Source organism: Silurus meridionalis, chromosome 2, assembly GCF_014805685.1.
Source record: "Silurus meridionalis isolate SWU-2019-XX chromosome 2, ASM1480568v1, whole genome shotgun sequence".
Lineage (NCBI taxonomy): Eukaryota > Metazoa > Chordata > Actinopteri > Siluriformes > Siluridae > Silurus > Silurus meridionalis.
The window spans coordinates 22,332,762-22,355,383 of NC_060885.1; the positions used below are offsets into that span (position 1 = coordinate 22,332,762).

Genomic DNA, 22,622 nt, shown 5'->3' on the forward strand with positions numbered 1-22,622 from the left:
GAACGCAAACCTTCCTTGCCCCGCTTTATGAGGGGGGGAGGGGGGGTACACACAGTGTATGTGTAGCTTCTCTTGGAGTGGAGCATGCTTGGTCGGCTCTCGAGGAAGCAGACTGCTTGTACTGCGGACGCATGTCCTTGCGTACACTCCACTCCCACAGAGCGCTCTTTGAGAAGAGGTTTGAGGTCATTGGGTTTGCAAATGGACCAGATGCCAGATCCAGCACCTTCTCTCAGGGTTCAGAAGGCTTGAAGGGGACGCAATAATGGATGAACCCATAGACATGCCAAGGTGCCCCTGGCTGCCACACGACCATTCATGCTCCAGGCATTCTATCCTCCACCTTTTCAGGTCCCCGACCAGGAAAAGCTTAACCGGGTGCATCACTGGACATATACATCCACATAACTGCACTGTGGAGTAGGCCGGACCAGCTGTTCATCTGCTACTGCCCATATAAGAAGGGTCTCTGTGCAAATTAGCAGACCCTCAGCAGGGGGTTTGTGGATGCTAAACCCTCCTATTATGAGTCCTCTGGTCTCCCCTCTCCTTTAGGGTCAGAGCTCACTCAGCAGATTGGTCAGTCTGGTGGTATTGTACTCTCGTTTCCAAAGCATTGCTGACGCAGCTCAAGTTCCTGAAGGGCAAGGTCTCTAGGTTACATATGTTACCCTGGTTTGCCGAGGTTTTTTGATGCAGAATCTCATTCCCTCTGGCAGCCAGGTTTTAATACCCAACCTAGAGACGTTCTTAGGTAAATGCACTAATATAAACCTGTAAATTAAACTGCAGTTAGATTAAATTGGCTAAAGTTAAATTGCTATCAGTAATCCTAATATATAGAATTAAAACGCATAAGTGGCACAAAGAAGTATTTTAGAACTTTTTATCACATCACAGGTAAATAACCAAATAAGGATTTTATATTTTAATTTTATGCTTATTTTATTAAACATTTATTTTTAACACAATGGTGACATTTACAATAGGCAAAAGTTTTTAATATTTCATCTATTAACAACATCATCAACAACGAGGTTAACTTGACAAACTGAGAAAGGTGAACGACCTCTGGACCATTAAAACAGGGTCTTGTAATGATAAGGATTAAAGTTTTTATTGGATATTGGAGCTGACAAAAGTACAGTATGTACAATTAGGTTATCACCAAGGATAGCGCATATAACCTTTTAGCGTCTCACAAGGTGATCTCGGATCTTGAAGCTGATGACCCCGAGCACTACGAGGGCAGGCAGAAAGGTGTACAGCATTAGAAAGTCCAGGGTGTAGCGTGAGAGGGCTCCAGGGTAAAGCTGATCTATAATAATATTACCATCTTTTATCAAGCATCCTGCTGCGTAACCTGAGGGTGCATCTGAGGAAGAGGATACAACTATCAACGGTTGAAATTTAATAAGGATTTAACAGCAAACATTTGAGCAGTATTTGATCTAAGAGGAAGGTAACACTTCATACTGCATGTAAAGTTCAAGCCGTAGAACTCAGTGACGATGAGAAGCTCACAGCCATATTTCTGGAAGGTGAGGTAACTTAGCCACTGGAACACCAAAGGCATCTGCTGAGTGCTCCTGCAGAGACAAAATGCATGGTGTTAGCACTAGCTCATTTGTCATTAAGCTAGCTTAAAAAATATTTAAAGAATGAAACAATCATAATGAAGGTATTACCTGAGGAATCCGGAGCCCACCATGATCCCAGCTATGTTGAGCAATGCCACTCCACTGTTAACCATGTTGGGGTCTTGAACCACCCCGAGCAGTACCAGTGTCAGGAGCTCCCCGACGATGTGGGGCACCATGATCACAGCTGTAAAATACAAGAAGCGCCAAGGATCTGGGTGCATCCCTACAGTCCTGTGAGGCACATATAAACACACACCTGAATTTTTGCAAGAAGCATTCTAGCATTTTATTTACATTTATGCCATTTAGCAAACCCCTTTATCCAGAGTGATGTACAAAACTGCTTCGAGTCTTAATCAAAACTGGTTCACTAGGTTACAGACTTAGGATGCCATCAGCCTAAACTCTGTTGAGAAGAATTATAGCACACTTTTTGTTTATATAAAAAAAAGTGAAATAAACAAACAGGCAAATAAGTGCTAGTTTGAGTGTATCTGGAAGAGGTAGGTCTTCACCTGTAATTTAAAGATAGGCAGAGACTGAATAATTTTGACATCTACAGTAGGGGACGCTCAGTGCCAGAACAGAGAAGAGTCTAAGTGTATTAACTAGATACAATTCTCTTTTCTAAAATAATTAAAGCTATCATGCTTTTTATTTTAGAGGACAAAAATAATCAATGGATGTCTTTTTTTCTGATTTAGGTTAATACTTTACAATAATACTGCATATTCTACTTTGTTAATACAATACAGCCAGAGTGGTGGCACAGCAACACACAGACACTACAGGGAGACAAAGTGTAAGTATACGTATTGCTTGAGGGTTGGTGTACTCAAATATTTAGGACTATCAAAGAATTAAATATAAAAACGTTTCTGAACCAAACTGAACTCAAACACTCTCAGACAAGGAAATCCTTTAATGTAAGGTTAAAGGTTTTGACAGTTGAACTGAAGAACCCTAATGATCCTGATTGCCTGCTATGGGAAAAAAAACAATCTAAACTATACGTGCCATTTAGTAACCTGTCCTATAGTTACCCCTTCTATTCCATCACGCTATCCATCCTCACTTTCCTTTTTCTTATCAAAACTTATCGGACTACAGATAGCCCCACCTCAGTTAGATCATGGTCAAACACACACACACACAAACACATGCACAGATACTCACCAGTAAAGGAATGAGGTGAAAATAAATACACTGATGATACTGAAGGGAAAGATGTGAATGATGTAAGCCAGGAACATCTGCCATTTCTGGTACAATCCATCTTTGCTCTCCTGATCAGCTATTGCTCTTACAGCAGGGACTACATGGGAGAAGCATGTATTTCATTATAGCACTAATCATTAATTACAATCTAATCTGACAATGTATATATGGTATATATGAGTGATACATAGTGAAGCAAAAAACAAGGAGCAAGGAAAGAATGACATCACTATGAACAACATTTATCGTTTTAACATCTCAGCCTTTATTTGCTATGTATTGGACCAATGCTGTATTTTTTACTAATAGTGATAGTAGTGTTTGCTATTGAAATGTTTAAATTTAAGCTAGTATCGTCTGGTCTCTTCACTTGTACAACATTGTACGTGAAGATCCAATTTTGACGATCTTATTGGCTTCATAGGAACTACTCAAGAGCTCACATCATACTGTTATTAATTTATCCCTGACCACAATATTTAAATTTACTTTGGTGATGCGCAGTGTGGAGGAGCAACTTACACAGGGCAACAGCATTCAGCATGCCTGTGTATGGCGAAGCACCCATGGCTTGGTAAATAATACCAATCCGGTCTTGCACTGCGCCCTTGGTGACATCATTGTCAAGATTCATGACAAAGAAGGCTACAAATAGGCCGTATATGAGATTTTGAGAGAGACGCATGATCACACCCATCCTGTCCCGGGACAAATTTCGTACCGTCCGCCTGTTATAAGAGAATATAAATAATGAAGGGAATTCTACAATCAGAAAGAACTGACTTTTGTCCACAGGTGATCAAACTGCATTACCCATTGATTAAAATTCTCACCTTAGAAGAACACCCAGTTTGGACATACAGCCAGGAGACTCTTTGCTCTTAAAAGGGATCATGGGTTTGTAAGCACGCTGACAGCTCTGCCGAATCTTCCATGTCATCTTCTGATATATTTCTGATCTCTGGAATGCCGAAGTTATGTCATGCATGCGCCTGTAGGTGATAGCTTCTCTCTCACTGGAGCGTGTGTCCACCGAGGTCAGGTCCACTGGTGGTCAAAAATGAAAGCACTAGTTAGACTATAACAGTAATAAATGATTAGTCAGTCCAGACTGAGCAGACTTCATCAAACATTCCAGAGCATTCACTTAAGTATAAAAAAAACTTTTATTTGGCTACTGGTGTGTTTTAATGTTGCAAGGTTTTTGGAGTATTGCGTTTAATGCCATAGTTCTGAGGTTTTGTATGTTCCATCAAACCTGTTCTAGTTCATCAGGTTCAGAGCTGCAGAGCAGAGCAAGGTGCTTTATATATGTCATATGTACTTTACAGCATTTTGCATATCTCAGTGATGCTAGGAAACTGGGGTCAAAGTGCAGGGTTAGCTATGTTACAGCACCCCTGGAGCACAGAGGGTTTAGGGGCCTTGCTCAAGGGCCCTAAAAGTGGCATCTTGGCAACACCAGAGACCCAACTTTTTACTTAGTAATCCATAGCCTTAATCACTAGCCTACCACCTCCTCTAGGCTTTCAGCTTGTTAGGAAGCTGGGCTCAGGACATAAAGTTAGCCATGGTACAGCGCCCCTGGAACAGATATGGTTATATGCCTTGCTCATGGGCCCAAAAGTGGCAGCATGGCTTAGACCCAACTTGGGTGCTTGGACTTTCACTCCTGAAATTTTGATTAGCAACCCAGAGCCTTAATCACTGAACCCTCCACAGAATTAACATTCTGTAGGGGGTTCAAATGTGTCTCCTTGACCACTTCCTCTATTTTGTTTTTAACAATTATGATTCTGTATGCAATAAATGCTTTGGTACTTTAGGAATAATACATACAATTATAACGATCTAATAAAAATAATAACTTTTTTGTTTTAATATCTTAAAATGTGAATATGCATGTATTTGTTCATCTAGGTATACTTGCTTTAGTAATTTTTTTGTTTTACTTTCTAAAATCTATTTTTCATTAATATATGGATACTAAGGTAAATATGTCTTCTTCCTTTTGTATTGTTGATGGGACGCTTAGCAGATCCTTGTGAAACTTTACATCAATCTCTCAAAAAAGGTTCCAAAGTAACCCCTTTTAGAAAGCTCAAACTATTAGAAAGAACTCTTTCTTCTGAGAGCATTTTGCAACTAAGTCTTCAGTGCTGTAATTTTCAGCTTGTAATTAAAGTAGTATTTTTTGCAGTAGTCCAGAGTACTACACTCTTGCAAATTTCAATATAGCAGGCTGAAGGAGTTCCTCAGAGTCTCAGAGTACCCTATGAGAAGGTTTCAGAGAAGAATACTTTTAGAAGAAAGAACAGTGAATGCTTCTACCTTCCTACAGCTGGATTCTGCTGTGTGGCAGTGTGCGATGGCTTATGTCAGAAATATATTACCATAGATGTCAAACGGGTTGCAATACTCAGGACACTCATAGCCACAGCTGCTGAAGAAATCCACCATCTTGCCAGGATCTCCACAAAACACTAACTCTCCACAGCTCATGATCGCTATCCTGCTAAAGACCTACAGACAGAGACATAAATCCACAGCGCAGCTTTTGAGTTCATTATCAAGTCATATAAGCTAATAAAACTTGAACATTTATGGCCGTCTTTATTGGTAATAAAACATAAAGATATGAACCATTGGTAAGATAATCACCTTTTAAAAACTAATGAGTCATTTTCGACAGGATTGACACGGAACATCTTTAAACTTACTCTGAAGAGCTCTGAGCGCGGCTGATGGATGGTCACTATGACTATACGGTCTCTCCTGGCCAGCTCTGCCAACAGCACTACAATCTGATTGGCTGTCATGCTGTCTAGGCCTGTGGTTGGCTCATCCAGAAGGATCACCGCTGCAATGGGGTCAAAAAGTCAGAAAAACTTTTGTGAAGTTTACTTTGTTTCTTTGTAAAGAAACCTTGTTGAGAAGTTTACACTCACCTGACTCATTAGTTCATCCAATTTGCTTAAAGTTGGTGCCTAATTAATTGCTTGATTAATCCATTTCCTGCTTGATTGAAGAAAGCAGCAGACAGAAAGCCTTTCTAATTAAACGTGGTTGGCTAATACTTAGAGCAGGAGTCCCAGGAGGCCATTCAGGTCTGAAGCGCTAGATAAAATGCCCCAGAGAAACCTTCATGGACCACAACTTAATTCTGTATATGCTGTATGATAACCTTCACTCTTCTAATTTTCCTTTTCCCCCTGTCTTACTTTTAGTTATGGGGCCTCAGAACTTGAGTGTTCCTCTTGCTCATTGTATTTTGCATGTACTTATTAATGATTTAGTTTGGTTGATGGTGGAAAACTGTTGATGTTTGTTGTTCTACAGAATACACACAGGTAAATAGATGCATACTTACTGGGGTCTTGGAGCAACTGGCTAGCAATGGACACCCTCCTTCTCTCTCCTCCTGAGATGCCTGGAAAGACTCGGCCTCCGATCACAGTGTTAGCCACATGGCTTAGACTCAGTTCGGCCATAACAGCAGACACCTTGCAAAGAAATCAAAAGATTGAGATTCATGCACTACTGAGTCTCTGAATATATTAAAAACCTCCCAGGCTTTATATGGACATGTAAGAAGTCACCTTCTTGTGAATGGCACTGGCTGAGTGCTGCCTAAGAGCCAGCTGAGCCGTGAATGTGAGTGTCTCCTCTACTGTCAGATAGCTCAGGAGATTGTCACTCTGTGAAAAAGCGAGAAAGGGATAGTGGCCATTAGAGAAGAATGGCAGTGAAATGCTTTGACATAAACACCTGAGGATATAATACACCACACCTGATTCACTTAACAACATAGTGAAGGTCTTCATAAAGCTATTTCCATGACTGCCATTCACAGCCAATCATTTTTAACACAAAACCAGTTTAATATCTAATTTGATATTTCTATTAGGATACAATGCAATAAGCAGCCAAATGATTACAATTATTAGAACCTAAATGAATCCTGCTACTGCTTTCTGAATCAAACACATTTTCATCTCTCATGGTGGCTAGCTAGTGGGAGCAAAATAGGTGCTGAATTTGGGGTCAGAGACTACTGTAGGTCCTGTAGTTTCAGAACCACATGTTTATCTACAAACATAAAAAGACTGTGTGCGTTTTTATTATTATTATAATGCAGAGTATGCTAAAATGTATAAATGTGCTTCCTTACTGGTTACAGACTGTTTTTACAGGCATTATTTTTTTAAGGACACTATACATTAACTAACTAACACCTGTAACGTTTCATATTCCAGAATACTGTTCACAACTAAGTGTGCTTTGTTATTTTGTTAATATAAAATACATTGTAAATATAAAATAAATATTTATGGAACTTTTGTATCGGTAAAAGTATTCAAAGCAAATAAAGGTTTGAGGAATGCTAGTAATGTGGAAGGCTAATAAATAAAATATTTACCTTGAATTGTTAATATGCTTTATTATAATCATGACTGTGGTGTTATGCTAGAATCCTTTATAAGTATTTTAGGAGCCATTTATGCCATGTAACATGACTCATTTAACACACTGAAACTATGCATTTATACACCCCCCACCCACCAAAAATGAAAAAAGTCTCTCATTCTCTGTTTTAGATAAGGGCCTAGATGCCAAAAAAAACATGAACCTAACTAGATGAATTCTTCCTTTCTATCTATTCCTTTCTTCCTTTATTTCTTCCTTCCCTCCTTCTTTTCTTCAAATACCCTAAATATTCAAATCAATGGACTGAGTAAATGAACATCCATCCTTGAATGTTATATATTTTTAATCAAATATTATTCAGTACTGTGGAACTACACAGTACTGAATAATTTTTACTATTTCTTTTAAATATTCCTCCAAAAAGTCAGTTTTACTTTTTCCACATGTTCTCTGGTGTTGATTCCTAAGGTTGACAGGCCATTTCACTTTCTCTGTGTTATTAATGACTGCATGCTCCAATATCACCAGTTCCGTAAATTCGAGAGAATTAAATTAATGATTGGCTTAGTTTACAGCCCACAAGGGTCCTGAAAATTTTATCTGCAATAATGTAAGATTAAATAACAGCCGTCTCCTCATTATTATTTCATTTCACACTGGGTACACATGAATAGGTCAGAGGACGATAATTTAAGCGTTCTTAAGTGCACTTAGCCTCGTCCCTGTGTTGTGTATAAAAATTTATAGGTCTGCTTTACAGACTTAACCTCTAGTAACCCAGACCAACACTTCTCATACGCTTAATTCGATTGCTATATGTTTAAAGGTCAGCCTATGATAAGCTGACAATCAATTCAAATTATATTATCTAAAACACGGGCACATACTGTACATGCAAACCCAAACCCAAACCCACACACACACACACACGCATACTAACCTGAAGCACATAGGAGAAACAGTCCTGAAACTGTCCTTGTCTCACTTTCCTTCCATTTACAAACACTTCCCCAGTGAGGGTGCCAGCATTTGAAATACGACCTGCAATAGTGTCAAGCAGCGTGGTCTTCCCAGAGCCTGAAAACATGAAAGATTTGTCTCTACATGCATAGTATTTTAGAAATAATAATAATGTTTTATGTAGTTATTATTTCATTTGTATCATTTTACTAAATATGTATTATTTATTGGTTTTTATTTATTAAGAAATATTGTGCTAAAACATTCAAATTCTGAAAAAAATCAAGTTTATTATAACCCTAGTCTCAGGACAGCATTTATAAAACACCATCTATCTATCTATCGATTTATCGATCTATCGATCTATCTGTTGATCTATCGATCTATCGATCTATCTATCTATCTATCTATCTATCTATCTATCTATCTATCTATCTATAGGACACTACATGTGATTTGTATTGCAGCTGCGAGTTGGAAGGTCATCCTTCTCTTTCAATTGTGTTCTCACTAACCCTCACTCCTAATGAGACATTGGTTAATGCAAAAATCCACAGCTTCTATAAAGAAGCTACACACAAACTGTAAACCTGTGAACCTCACCTGAGTTTCCAAGGATGCCCATTATCTGCCCACTGTCCACATGAAACGACACATCGTTCAGGATCTGCCGAGTCCATTTCTTTCTGTAGGATGGGAGATCCCACCAGGGCCCTACACGCTCACTGACACACAAACACTTACCTCAAACCAATGTTTCATGTGATATGAAATACCATAATATCAATAAATAGATATAAATCACTCTTCTTGGGTGTACCAATTCTAATTAATGTACAAATACAATAGAGAAACTGTAATTGCAAAAGTAACCAGTAAACAGTTATTTTATGTTGACAGTTATTATTTCAAAGCTATATACTCTAAATATAAAGATTATGCCATATTATAACATATTATTAAATAGCAAGAAAAACTCTATTATTTTAGAACTTGTTCTATTTCTGATTCAATCTCAGTTAAAAGCAATGAATGTGTAGTATGCACAGTATGTGATGTTTCTTTTAACGGTTAGGTTTTTAGGTGTTTGGCCTTTATTTGTAAAATTCTTTGGTATAAATAATTCAGCTGCAATCAAACTAATTCAATCCAGTACTGATCAAAACAGCTACAAACTCAATGTATGCTCTTTTAGACAAGTAGGAGCTAGTTTTTCTAGTAATGATTCTGATAGGTAGCATACTCTGCCGTTTATGTTGTGAAGAAAAATTAAAGGTATTTGTAATTTTTGTTTTGTTTCTTTCTTACCTGACTGTATAGGACACTTTGCTGACACTGAGACAACAGGACGGCTTTTGGTTAGAGGGTGCTGGGTTCTGAATCTCTGTCCTCTTCTCCGGAACAAACCTGAAAGATTCATTAGAGCCGTTTTTCTGGACGTTGGCCTGCATGGAGTACGAGTTCCTCATACTTGCTCATATAATTTCTCATGAACATTCAGCCTTTCTGATTCTTCAGGTCCTTCTTTTGTTAGTGTGTGTAGCTCACTGTCAGGCCATTCCAGTGCACATTACACTGGCGAAGCAGGCACTCTAAAAAAGAAATGCTTATCAGTGGACCTTTGCTCAGTGCTGTACATAGAGAGAGTTCTGAAAGTGCCTCCTCTCTACAACACACTCTCTCAACAGAGAAACCAGCAGTCACTTCTTCAGGTTTTCAACCTGGACCGACAATAGTCTCTATCCTCAAATTCAGCACCTCTTTTGCTAGCACTAGCTAGCCACCATGACAGATGACAATGTGTTTGATTCAGAAAGCAGCTTCTCAGCAGTGCCTGGAAACTGTGAGGTAAGTGACCACCACAGCAGACTAAACAAGGACAATTAAATATAAGAGACATATCAGTAAAGACATTCATTCAATCATTCATTTGTTCATTCTTTATTGTGTGCTTTTACTGTGTGTTCTGTGTCATTTGCTGTGTACTGTGTGCCCAATTATATCTAAACTAGTGACTTCACCTTTTGGTGGACTTCATGCAGGAGAAAAGAGTATGTGTATTATGCAATGAGAATGCGTGCCATCATTTAAATGGACTCTGAACCAAAATTCAACATTGTCCACTTATCTATTGGCATTGAACAAATCTGATTAAATTAATGAGATGTTTGTATTTTATTTTTTATTTTTTATGTATATGTTTTACAATCTGCTTTGGTCCAAAAGTCCAAACAATTCTTTAGAGTTACTATTTCTAAAACTAAAACAATGAAATGACCCTTAATGCAATGAAATGCTTTGCTGTCTGACACAAGCTAAATGTGTTTTATTTGAATACAGGTGTTTATTAACTCATTCCTTCCATTCCAGGGCAGAGATATCAGGCTGTTTACCTCAGGAGATGAGGACAGCAGTCTGTATTTTACCTACAGTGGGGGTTACAATGAGCTGGAGGTCAGAAATCTGCACTATCAGGTATCCAGTTTGAGACACCAACAAACCTTTCTCAAATTAATTCAAACGATTACTTCTATAATGTGTATGTGAGAGAAAAAATGGAAATGAAATGGAAAAGTTATTGATCAGTTTACTGGCACCAGTTAAGCATGCAAGCACATGGGAGCTTTTTGTGTGTACTCTAGGTGGACACGGCAGCACAGATCCCCTGGTATGAAAAACTGTCGGAGCTTAAGATGCCCTGGGAGATGCGGGGCAACAAACAGACTGCTATCAAAGAGCTGAACCTGAGAGTGCACAGCGGCCAGATGTTGGCTGTTATTGGCAGCTCAGGTAGGAATGAGTCAAACTGATAAAATGATCATTTTAATATGACTAGAAATAACAACATATGGGTACTTTAAGTGTGCATATGGGTACTTTAAGTCTTAGACAGCCATGTTTTTAACTACACATTATATCTAGGATGTTATTGGCTGAATTTATACTTCTTCACTAGAAAAACTTTTAGATTTACAAAAACTTTAACTGATTAAACAGGAAAAAGTGCTACAGACAAAGTTTTCAAACATCTGTGGCAGGTCCTCATAAAACTTTAGGCTACTTTAATGCTACTGATACAGTTTAAAGGCAAATAATTTTTTTGAATATTTTCAATTTTAATTTTGCACAGTAATGTAAAAATATTTAACTTAATTTCAGATACCATGGAAAAAGTATAATTAACAATATTTATATGTAGAGAACAAAATTGATAAGTTAACCTCTTGACTCTTCTAGTCTAAGTTGCTCTTTTGTCACGTGACTCCCATAGATGCTACACAATGCAATAGATCAGGGTTTTTTTGGTCGGTGTATTGATATCATTGTAACCAAAAATTATAGGAGTCACATGAGAAAATACCTAACAACACAGAGCTGCATTGTCATATTTTCATCATTGGAACAATAGGTAAAGTTTGTGTATATAAACGTGTTGGGGATCTGCTTGCTTACTACAAATGTAACATTTAAAAAAACTGCTAAAATGTTTTAATTGCAGTTGCTGTTGGACTCAAAAGGGCCCTCAAAATTATCTGAAAGGCAAAAGTTGCATTAGATGAAAAGTAATTCAAAGTACAAATGTGTTCCAACCTCAGACAAATATAAATATCACTTATATAAGGGACAGTGTTTATTTGTTTGTTTGTTTATTTATTTATTTATTTATTTATTTATTTTTGTGCAGGTACAGTGTCAAGTTTATTTCTTTACTCGTTTTTACTTTGGCCTCCAACAGGCTGTGGAAAGACCTCCCTGCTGGACATTATAACATGTCGAGATGAAGGAGGCACCAAGAAATCTGGAGAGATCCTCATCAATGGCAAACCCTGCACAACCTCGCTGGTGAAGAAAAGCATCGCTCATGTCCGACAGGACGACCGTTTGTTACCCCATCTGACAGTACGGGAGACTCTCACCTTCGTGGCAAAACTACGCCTACCGACAGATTTTACACAGGCACAGAGAGATCAAAGGGTAAGACATGCAGTGCTCATAAATTCTTCCAAATGTTCTTGATATACTTGTTAATAACAAGTCATGAACTAAGGCAAAGGGTAGGCAATACTTTGATTAAATTAAATTGTGTTTTATTCATCGAAAAAAATCTCATTGGCAATACAGAGAAACAAAGCGAACATGTACGGTAATTCACGAGCTAATAGGAATCATTAAATCAATATTAAAGGCCAGCTCTCAGTTATGTTAGTCAGCTGACTGTGGCTGAGAAGATTAGGCCTAAAAAAAAGGAATTTTAGCAATGTGAATTATATAAATCACAGTTTTTAATAAACAGTATTTAAAGTGCAGTGTTTCACCAGAAGTATGATGGGTGAAGAATCATGAGACAACGAGCAAAGAAATAAATAGATTGTTTATTGCATGCACATAGACATCCTGAGCACTCAATATTCAATAAACTGAAGATTTATTATTTATTATTATTATATTAATAATGTATTATGAGGAATGCTGACCAAAGCTCTCTATACGGTAGCTGTAACTATACACTACACGTCACTTTTACATAAATAGCATTATAATGGTTTCTGTTCATGTAACCAAATTCTCTGATTGCACTGGGACAATTTATTTATTGATCAGTTACATTTTTACCAGGTAACATCACTGATTCCCTGGACAGAATACATTGCATGAATGTAGGCTCTTATACTTATCAACCAGTATTATGAGCTTGGGGTTCACTGTTCAAGGATAACATATACAATTGATATATAGCAGTAATTCAATTAAACAGAAGCCAATGTATGTCCAACTCACTGATACTAAAGGCCACTTGAGTTCATATAGCATGCAATTAACAGTGATTCTTGTGATAACTCACAGAACAAAACCGATAAACCTGAATCCAGCTGTGTCATGGTGCTAAAGAAATTGTGTCTGTCTGTCTGTCTGTCTGTCTGTCTGTCTGTCTGTATATAGTTCAAAATTAATACTTGCAGGGGTCTATGACCCCTCGCAAGTAACAAAATATTCGCGGGGTTTTGACTCTCTCCTTTTGATGGTTCCTTTTTCAAAGAGAATTGTACATGCACTGTACTGTAAACTCAACATAAATTGTGAATTACTTATCATAAATGTTTTTTCCTACTTTATATGAATAATACAATAATAAAATAGATTTATTTAACATTTTTATGTAATTTATTAGTATAAAACATTTATTAGAAATGTTACTCCGTTAAGCGAGTTAATCTTAGTCCGGTTCCAAATTATATATATAAATATAAATATATATATATATATATATATATATATATATATATATATATATATATATATATATATATATATAATTTGGAACCGGACTAAGATTAACTCACAGAACGGAGTAACATTTCTAATAAATGTTTTATATATATATATATATATATATATATATATATATATATATATATTCGTGCATGCAGTTACTTTTGGTTATGTGTTGGCCTATGTGGATGGATTCTTTTCATAGAGTTTTCTTAACTTCTTGAACAACGTAGTTGCACAGATTACTCACCAACAGCACAAGTGGCATTAACACAGTCTGTATTCCCACTCTTGCTTCGCCACAGAGCGGCTGCTTTCAGACTGTGCAATAAGCATATGAGCAACTTCCTGCAACAAAAAGACTCTCTACATTCAAACGTACTTCTCTAACTGAAGTAGCTAACAGCCATTAGGTATAGTAACAGAATAAACATAGGGAATATCCTCCCTTTAGTACCCAAAACAATATAACCAAACAGTTACAAGAAACTAAGAAACTGTATATAATGAACCGTGAAAGGCAACAATGAAACACTGACTGTCGTATCTTGCTGGCTTATGAATTTTTTTTCCTTTATGTGTTTTTTTCTCTTGTTCTCCTATGTCTGACATCAGTCCAAGTCCAAGTTGCCTATGCCAACAAGCTGTTGGCTGCTGCTTTCTCTCCTTCTCCTGGTTCTCCTAAAAAATATATTTATAAATTTTCACTGCTACCACAGGATGCAATTGGTTCTGGCTCATGTAGAGGTTTTTGCATTTTGGTTGTCAAGGGTGTCCTTGCACTTTTGCAGGATATCACTCCTTTGATGCTTGACCCTGGCTGAAATCATGTCACAGTCGGAGGGCTTGAGACAATCGTGATGCATGATTTACTTTTGTCATAACCACTGGATCTCATGAAGCTCTGTGTGGCCCAGTACATTAAAGGCTACTTCAGCAGGCAGATTTAACAAAGGGGCCTTTCTCTGACTGGAGATGAGAGTTTAGGGCTCTGTCCTCTTTTCCACCAGATCTCCAACAACATGATTCCTCTCCTGAGCCCTGAGATCATAGATCTTTTTTTTTTACCGTTATTGAGCTGTTTAAAGGTGCTCCCTGGCAATATCATGTGCCTCTCTCAAGCTTTTGTCAAAATTGTCTAGAACTTCCAAACTCTCTGACTTTTGCTCTGCTATACTAGACCAAAGATCCTGAGGTTGGTAAACCTCCCTTTCAAGCATGAGCCTATTTGGCATGAATCCAGTAACTGCATGCTGGGAGCTACGGTGCTGATGTAAGAAGAGGAAGATGCTCATTCCAGTTTTTTCTAATTCTGGTTCAGCATCGTAGCATCAAACCGTCTGAAGGAGCGGTTAATTGAACCTCTCAATTTGCCCATTGGAAGCAGGATGTTAAGGGTTTTTGTGTGATCTGCAAGAGACTGCAAACATTTCTGAATAATGAGCTTTCAAAATTTCAAACCTGGTCTGTGTGCAGTTCAAGTGGTGCGCAAAACCTGGAGATTAACTCATAGACAAGTGTCTTAAACCTTGGTCTGGCACAGGAAATGCTTCCACCCATTAAGTGAACTAGTCAATAATAAGAACATACTTGTTTTCTGAACTGGACACAGGAAATGGGCACAATATATCAATGTGGATCCAAACCATTGGTGCCCCCGCTTGGTTTTGAAGTTTGGCCCTCTGAGTTGGTCCTGGAACTTTTGCAAGCATTGCAAAGTCTGCACCTCTGTATGTATAAATGTACATCTCCAACCATGCTATTCCAGTGAAAACTTTGATTGAGTCACTCTAAAGTCGTTCCTGCACCCAAATGGCCAGAGTGTGGTGGACTTTGGCAGGCTTGTAACACCTTTGTTTGCATTGAGGCAGGTACTCACAACAGTCTGAAGGGGCTGAGTCTTCCAGGCCTTTCCCAATGATAAAAGAGGACACCTTAATAGAGTTCAACTTGCAGCCAACACAGTCAGTATTTTTCTGACTGTTGGACCTTTCAATGTGACATCCTCTTTTGTTGGAAGGACTCCCTTTTCTTTCCACTCGTGCAGGATGGAGAGATCAGAATCAGCTCTCTAATCTTGCACTAGCTTTTCTTTGGAGAAGACTTCTAGCCAGTTTCCACCTAGGGTTTTGAACAACAGGTAGGTCTGTGGCAGTTGTCAGTCTTCTCAGTTGTGTCATCACTTGGTTCTTGAGTGCTAACACAATCCTTTCCTGCTGTTCATAACCTGATAAGCCCTCATCTGGATATGTTTCCACTAAGAGACCAAGACAGGCCCCTTTTGGTAAGGTGGTCTCGTTGTCACCCCCAAACGATCTTGGCAGGAACTAGTTCTTCTGCCACGAATATGAATGGTAACATTTGCAGCCTGCAAAAAATCTATCCCCAGAAGTACAGGGTCACGTTTCAGAGCCACAAAAACTTCCCATTCTGTGCACTAGGTGCTAATTTGGAATTTGCTTTTCAATCTACATTTAGCATTCATGTCCTTCCCTGATTCTGCATTATGGATACATGTCTGTGTTGTAGCTGTCTACCTACTGTAGGGAAGCTGCTGACACAGTCTCTGCAATAACTGTTGTTTCATCTCCCGTGTCTACAACGGCTTGTGTTGGAATGCAGATTACATTCACATCACTAAGCAAGCTTGGGCCTCTGCTTTTTTGCACAGCTAACCTGTGGTGTGGAGGACTGGCTTCTTCAGTGTTCTAGCCCTTTTTTTTGCCTTGTGCCAGTCTCCATGGAAGGGGTAGCTATGAACAGACCTGAAGTGCATGCTCTCTGTTGTATTACTTCTAGCTTTACAGCAAATGGCTCATCTGTGATGTTGCATGACCTCAGTATTGTCTTGTAGGATGGGTGAATCTGAATAAGGCATCATCTTTTCTCTGACAGTACCCTGGGAGATGTCACTTGTGTTCCTCCTGGGTGCAGTGAACATTGCAACTTGTAATATGAGTCGATATTGGAGCCATCATCATTTGTAGTTGCTTGTCATACTTTTTTTATATAATTATTTGTTTTTTGAGAATTGTCTTAAACCAGTCTGGGGGTTGGTTGCAATCAATGGCTGCTGTCATAGCTCCATGGCACAATTCTTTCTGGGACATATATAAATGTAATTATTTACTTTTTGTTATTATTATTTTTACTTTTTTTTTTTTTATATATATAATCTTTACAGATGTACAGATGATTCACGTTGTAGTTGGGCCATAGCTATTTTCATCAGGCATGATGACGTCAACCTGCTTGCATCTCGTGCCGAAAGAGAGCTAACAATTTAGCTAACTTCTTATCTGCTTCTCCCATATATACTGCCTCACCAGCATTGATTCATACATGTACCTAAAATTTACAGATGAAATCCCACTTCTGACAGCAGTTGTCGTGCAAGCAGTTAGCTTCGGTTATGCGTTGGCCTATGTGGATGCGTGAAATACAATAGGATGCAAGAGGATCCTTCCCATAGAGTTTACTTAACTTCTTGAACAACGTAGTTACACAGTACACTCACCAACAGTACAAGTGGCACACAGTTAGTTATGTCAATGTTCCCACTTTTTGGTGCTCTTGCTCTTGGCACAGAACAGGAGACAACCTCTAACAAACAAAAAGACTCTCTACGTACTCAGGTAACTCAGTGCATCTCTAACTGAAGTAACGAACAGCCAATAGGAATAGGAATAAACAATGGAAAATACTTTAGAAATGAAACTTGGATATATTTTAGAGTAGTTAATGTGCAGTATAGATTTACTGTCCTCTGAAAATAACATACAGGCATTATGTTTATGTTTTTGTCTGCTTGACAGGACCATACAGATTTGTGTGTCTTGTATAAAACCAGTTAAAATTTGGTGCTTTGAGTACAATTCTCTAATACTGACCACTGGATGTTCAACATGCCACCTCAATGCAAAGAACTCTCTGAGGATTTAAGAATAAAAATTGTTTCTCTCCTGTACAAAGATGGCCTATGCTATAAGAAGTTTGGTAAAACCCTGAAACTAAGTTACAGTACAGAGGCCAGGGTCATTCAGAGGTTTGCATGGCGGTTGTCCCAGAAGGAAGCCTCTTCTGAAGCTGGCTCACAAGAAAGCCTGCAAACGGTTTGCTGAAGATAACCTGTCCAAGAGCATGAATTCCTGGAACCCTCTTCTGTTGTCTGACGAGACTAAGATAAACAAGTTTGGCTTAGATGGTGTCCAGCGTGTGTGGCAATGCCCTGGTAAGGAGCACCAAGAAAATTGAGTTTTGCCTACAGTTAAGCATGGTGGTGGTAGCATCATGGTCTGGGGCTGCATATGTGCTGCTGATACTTGGTAAACATAAATTCCAACATGTACTGTGACATTCTGAAGCAGAACATGATGCCCTCCGTTCAGAAACTGGGCAGAATGGCAGTTTTCCAACCTAATAACAACCCGAAACACACCACTGTGGTGCAAGAAGAAACAATATTATCATTAGATATGGGAACAGAATTAAAACATAACCTTATGTGAAACACTTAGCTGTACTTGAGCTGTTTATACATCATCTGTAAGTAAGTAAGTAAATTCAGTTTAAGTGGCTTATCTTTCTGGACTGTGGCATTTGAACACGATGAGAATTGGTTACACTGATTGGCTTAGCCTCTGTTAATAGTACACTATTATTTAGTTTGTTTGTAGAGAAACCTGATGAAGCAGTCTTTGCAGGTAGATGATGTCATTGCCGAGCTGAGGCTGAGACAGTGTGCTAACACACGAGTCGGAAATAACTATGTGCGAGGTGTATCTGGTGGAGAGAGGAGGAGGGTTAGCATTGCTGTTCAGCTACTATGGAACCCGGGTGAGTTTTATTCTACTGACAACTCATTTAGCTGCTTTCTAGAAATAAATGCTTTAAAAAGGCTAAATTATTAGAATTTTTATAATTAAATACTTGCTAAATTTGACTATATGGTAGATATATCAAATTGCAAAGATGTCATTTTGTGTGGTGGATTGACATTTTTCACTAAGGCAATGTATAATACTGTTAATCTCAGCCTATAGCAGCTAAGAGGTGGTATCAAAAAGTTTTGAGATCGGCTCTGTTTACAAGAAAGTACTTTATTTATCTACGTTTACACACTATCACCTTTAAAATTGTCCCCTTGCACAGCAATGCAGTGCTCCTAGCGTTCCTGCCATTTCTGAAATGTGTCCTGGACGTCTTCTTTTCAAAGCATGTGAAGCACCTTTTGCGATTTGCGCTGGATCTCGAAAATGTTGTTAAATCTGCGACATTGGAACAAAGCAGAAGTGAGATTATGTGGATCATTCTCCGACATGATGTTTCGACATTTTCGGGGGTTGAGCTTGTTGAAGGTCTTCCTGATCTCTCGTTGTCTTCCAGTAATGTTCTTCCACTCTTGAAGAGCACGTGCCACTCATCTTTGTGGCAGATTTGCCCAGTTTCATGCAGAATTCTACATTTTTTTTTTGCACTTTGAAATCGTGGTAGGAATAGAACCAGTTAGCACCATTAGTCTCGAAAACTTCTTGATACCACCTCATACGATAATTTGGCCACAGATCTATATACTACATGTTTGTTTTTAGGAATTCTTATCCTGGATGAGCCTACTTCAGGTCTAGACAGCTTTACTGCTCACAACCTAGTTATCACCTTGTCTCGTCTGGCTCGAGGGAACCGCCTGGTCCTTCTCTCTGTGCACCAACCGCGCTCAGACATCTTTCAGCTTTTTGACCTGGTGGTGTTGCTTTCCTCTGGCTCAGCTGTGTACTGTGGCCCTGCTAAAGACATGGTGAACTACTTCACATCTCTGGGGCATCCATGTCCACGCTACTGCAATCCCTCTGATTTCTATGGTGAGTAAGACCTGACCCTTGGTTAATACTCAAGGAATGACACATGGTTTGATCAAGGGACTAAGGGGAATTGTTTCTGTCCGACACAGTGGACTTGATTAGCATTGACCGGCGCTGCTCCGAAAAAGAAGCAGAATGTCTGGAGAGAACGAGGGTCCTAGCAAGCCAGTTTGCTGACAAGGTGAAGAACACTGAGGATTTCATGTGGAAGTCTGACGAGCACAATGTTCCAGTGCTGGACAATAATATCCCAAGGTAAACCTTTTGCTTGTCCCTTTAGGTTGCTCTCAGATCATGGCTGCTTTTCATGCTTTTAGAAAAAGAGAGCGAGAGAGAGAGAGAGAGAGAAAGAGTAGCATCTTACAGTACTTCTGTGTGATGATTTTTTTAGCGATATCCCTGCTACACCAAAAGCCGAAACAAGCATCACAGTTTCACAAAGGAAGAACCATAGACCTGGCCCACTGCACCAGTTCTCCATTCTGATTAGGTAAGAAGGCCAAAAAGTCCAGAAGTTAAAACAATATAAACGTCTGTGGAGTTGATCTTTATAGTATCTGAATTTGCAGTTGTATTGATGCTGCATTTATGTTTGCATGATGTTTGTTTTTTCGTGTTACCAGGCGGCAGGTATTTAATGATTTCCGTGACCTTGTGACACTGGTGGTGCATGGCCTAGAAGCCCTGTTAATGTCCCTACTAGTAGGCTTCCTATACTTCGGGGCGGGTGAGGAGAAACTGCCAGTGCAGGACACTGTGGCCCTCCTCTACATGATTGGGGCTCTCACGCCATTCGCTGTGGTACTGGATGTCATAGCCAAGTGTGAGTCTCAATTTAAATTTCAATCTTATCCTATTAGGATGTCCTTGAGTAAAAACTTTACCATGTTGGTGTATGTTGTTTATTTTTTTTTTACAGGTCATTCAGAGAGAGCCATGCTGTATCATGAGCTGGAAGATGGAATGTACTCAGTCACCCCTTATTTTTTTGCAAAGGTACTTTCTGCGTATAAGAGTAGAGCGGCCACAAGGGGGCAGCAAAGCTCCATGCAAGATTTCAAATCGTGAAATAACATGTTCCTGGGTCAAAATAATTATATTTTATGGACATATCAATTGAATAATAAAATCCATTGTGATTATGTGTAACCCCTCTCTCTCAGGTTCTTGGTGAGTTACCTGAACACTGTGTTTTTACACTAGTATACAGCCTGCCTATTTATTGGCTAGCCGGATTGAACGACTCACCAGATCGTTTCTTGCTCAACTTCATGCTGGCATGGCTGATGGTGTACTGCAGCCGCTGCATGGCTTTGTTCGCAGCAGCTGTGTTTCCCACCCTCCAGACCTCTTCCTTCACTGGAAACTCCCTTTTCACTGTTTTCTATCTGACTGGTGGCTTTGTCATTAGCCTCGACAACATGTGGCTGGGTAAGAACCTGTCAAAAATGATCAGACACCCAACTAACAGCAAATGACTAAAAAGTCCATCAAGCATTGTTGATAGCTCTACTAATGATTTACCTCTTTCAGTGGCTTCCTGGTTTTCCTATATTTCCTTCATGCGGTGGGGTTTTGATGGGATGCTGCAGGTTCAGTTCCGTGGCCTCAAATATACAGTGAGCCTTGGAAACCTGACCATCAATGTAGATGGTATTAAAGTAAGAATACTTATTTTTTTTTAATAAGCGTTATTATTTATCCTAATAAATGGCTTTGGGAATATTGTAATTCTCATGTGCTTTCATTTGTTTTGGCCCTGGCAGGTGGTGGAGCTGATGCATATGAACCAGTTCCCACTCTACACCTGTTATTTAGTGCTGATCGCTGTAGTGTTGGTCTTTATTTTGCTCTACTATCTGTCACTCAAGTTCATTAAGCAGAAATCCAGTCAGGATTGGTGAAGGAAAAGAAAGGAAAAGATCTCTTTTAGACAAACTTTACCCTTGTAAATGAAGATAACATGTCAGCATCAACATGTTCTCAGTCCACAGTCGAGTCGAATGATATGGGGGGAGAACAACTTTTCTTGGAGAAAAGTGTTCGTGATTTACACAGATCAGGCATAACACTATGACCACCTGCCAAGTATTGTGTTGATCCCACTTTTGCTGCCAAAACAGTCCTGACACGTTAAGCACTAACAGCATTAACTTTTAAATCTGACCACACGGACCAGGAGCATTAATGACCCTGTTAACCCACCATTATTTCTTCCTTGGACCACTTTTGATAGATACTGACCACTGCAGACTGGAAAGCCCCACAAGATCTGCAGTTTTGGAGATGCTCTGCCCCAGTTGTCTGGTCATCACAATTTGGCCCTCGTTAAACTCATTTAAATCCTTACGCTTGCCCATTTTTCCTGCTTTTAAACACCAACCTGGAGAACAAAATGTTTACTTGCTGTTGAAAATATCCCACCCACTAACAAGTCCCATGAAGAGAAAATCAGTGTTATTTACTTCACCCGTCATAATGTTATTCCTGGTAGATAAATATACTTTATATACAAAGTAACTAAGCGACATTTTACAATCTGTATATTTATGTATATGATGAACAAAGAGGGCAAAGATAAAAAATAGTATGATAGGATATACTGGCAGGATATACTGTGGCCGTTAGCCAACTTGTATTGAGTGTTATTTTGCAAACCATGCTATACATTTACCAAAGTGTAGTTAGACAATAGAGAGAAGTGCAAGATCGCAAATCCCAGTTACCAGTTAATGAAAGTGATATACTATAAACCACACAAATATTCTCCAAGTTTTATGACTAAACGTGTACAGGTATGCATGTGATTTCAAGAAAAGGCTAGTGGCTAAAAAAAAAAAAAAAAAGGCTAAAATCAATCAATGAATTGACCACCGAACTTCAAATGATCTAATAAAGCATTGTAACCAGCTTTACTCTAACAAATGGGATTCAACATAAGGCAACATTGGAAGGGGGAGTTGATAAGGGTATGTCCATGGCATTATTGAAACACAGCCCTCATTTTCCCCACAGCTAAATATATATTCACGTGTTGATTTGTTTGTAAAACTTCAATTGACTGCCGCTGGATGGCAGCAAAGCACCATGCATACACTTTTCCCCCCTACAGCAAATAACAGCAATCCATCTGCAGCTTTTGTTCATGCCTCATGCGTGTTTTTTTTATTTTAATACTGTGATTATTAATCTAAATGATTTATGAACATAAAGGCAGTTCTATTTTTAAATTCTGATGCAA

The 22,622-nt window shown here is 38.8% G+C and overlaps 2 protein-coding genes across 2 annotated transcripts; one reads left to right on the forward strand and one right to left on the reverse strand.

Annotated features, from left to right (window-relative positions):
- Positions 1–953: 953 nt before the first annotated feature.
- abcg5 (ATP-binding cassette, sub-family G (WHITE), member 5) lies at positions 954–9,828 on the reverse strand. Its single transcript, XM_046862464.1, has 13 exons — positions 9,558–9,828; positions 8,853–8,974; positions 8,230–8,366; positions 6,461–6,559; positions 6,232–6,364; positions 5,582–5,721; positions 5,255–5,384; positions 3,695–3,908; positions 3,384–3,589; positions 2,820–2,958; positions 1,689–1,874; positions 1,477–1,589; positions 954–1,375 (listed from the first exon to the last, which is right to left on the reverse strand). Exons 1-13 carry the CDS (start codon positions 9,716–9,718, stop codon positions 1,191–1,193), a joined length of 1,965 nt encoding a protein of 654 aa, XP_046718420.1. The 5' UTR covers positions 9,719–9,828; the 3' UTR covers positions 954–1,190.
- Positions 9,829–9,914: 86 nt separating this feature from the next.
- On the forward strand, positions 9,915–21,703 carry abcg8 (ATP-binding cassette, sub-family G (WHITE), member 8). Its single transcript, XM_046862456.1, has 13 exons — positions 9,915–10,097; positions 10,620–10,724; positions 10,892–11,039; positions 11,986–12,224; positions 18,224–18,356; positions 19,112–19,381; positions 19,471–19,636; positions 19,773–19,871; positions 20,005–20,204; positions 20,301–20,377; positions 20,545–20,812; positions 20,915–21,042; positions 21,148–21,703. Exons 1-13 carry the CDS (start codon positions 10,035–10,037, stop codon positions 21,283–21,285), a joined length of 2,034 nt encoding a protein of 677 aa, XP_046718412.1. The 5' UTR covers positions 9,915–10,034; the 3' UTR covers positions 21,286–21,703.
- Positions 21,704–22,622: the final 919 nt, after the last annotated feature.

What these genes read in the sequence shown, in the direction of transcription:
- abcg5 (XM_046862464.1), bottom strand. Translation starts at nt 9,718, where the DNA reads ATGAGGAACTCGTACTCCATGCAGGCCAACGTCCAGAAAAACGGCTCT. An exon ending in CCAGTTGCTCCAAGACCCCA is followed by an intron (nt 5,722 to 6,231) that starts GTAAGTATGCAT and finishes ACCCCATTGCAG; the next exon opens with CGGTGATCCTTCTGGATGAG. An exon ending in AAACTGGGTGTTCTTCTAAG is followed by an intron (nt 3,590 to 3,694) that starts GTGAGAATTTTA and finishes CTCTTATAACAG; the next exon opens with GCGGACGGTACGAAATTTGT.
- abcg8 (XM_046862456.1), top strand. Translation starts at nt 10,035, where the DNA reads ATGACAGATGACAATGTGTTTGATTCAGAAAGCAGCTTCTCAGCAGTG. An exon ending in CAATCCCTCTGATTTCTATG is followed by an intron (nt 19,382 to 19,470) that starts GTGAGTAAGACC and finishes TGTCCGACACAG; the next exon opens with TGGACTTGATTAGCATTGAC. An exon ending in CCTCGACAACATGTGGCTGG is followed by an intron (nt 20,813 to 20,914) that starts GTAAGAACCTGT and finishes TACCTCTTTCAG; the next exon opens with TGGCTTCCTGGTTTTCCTAT.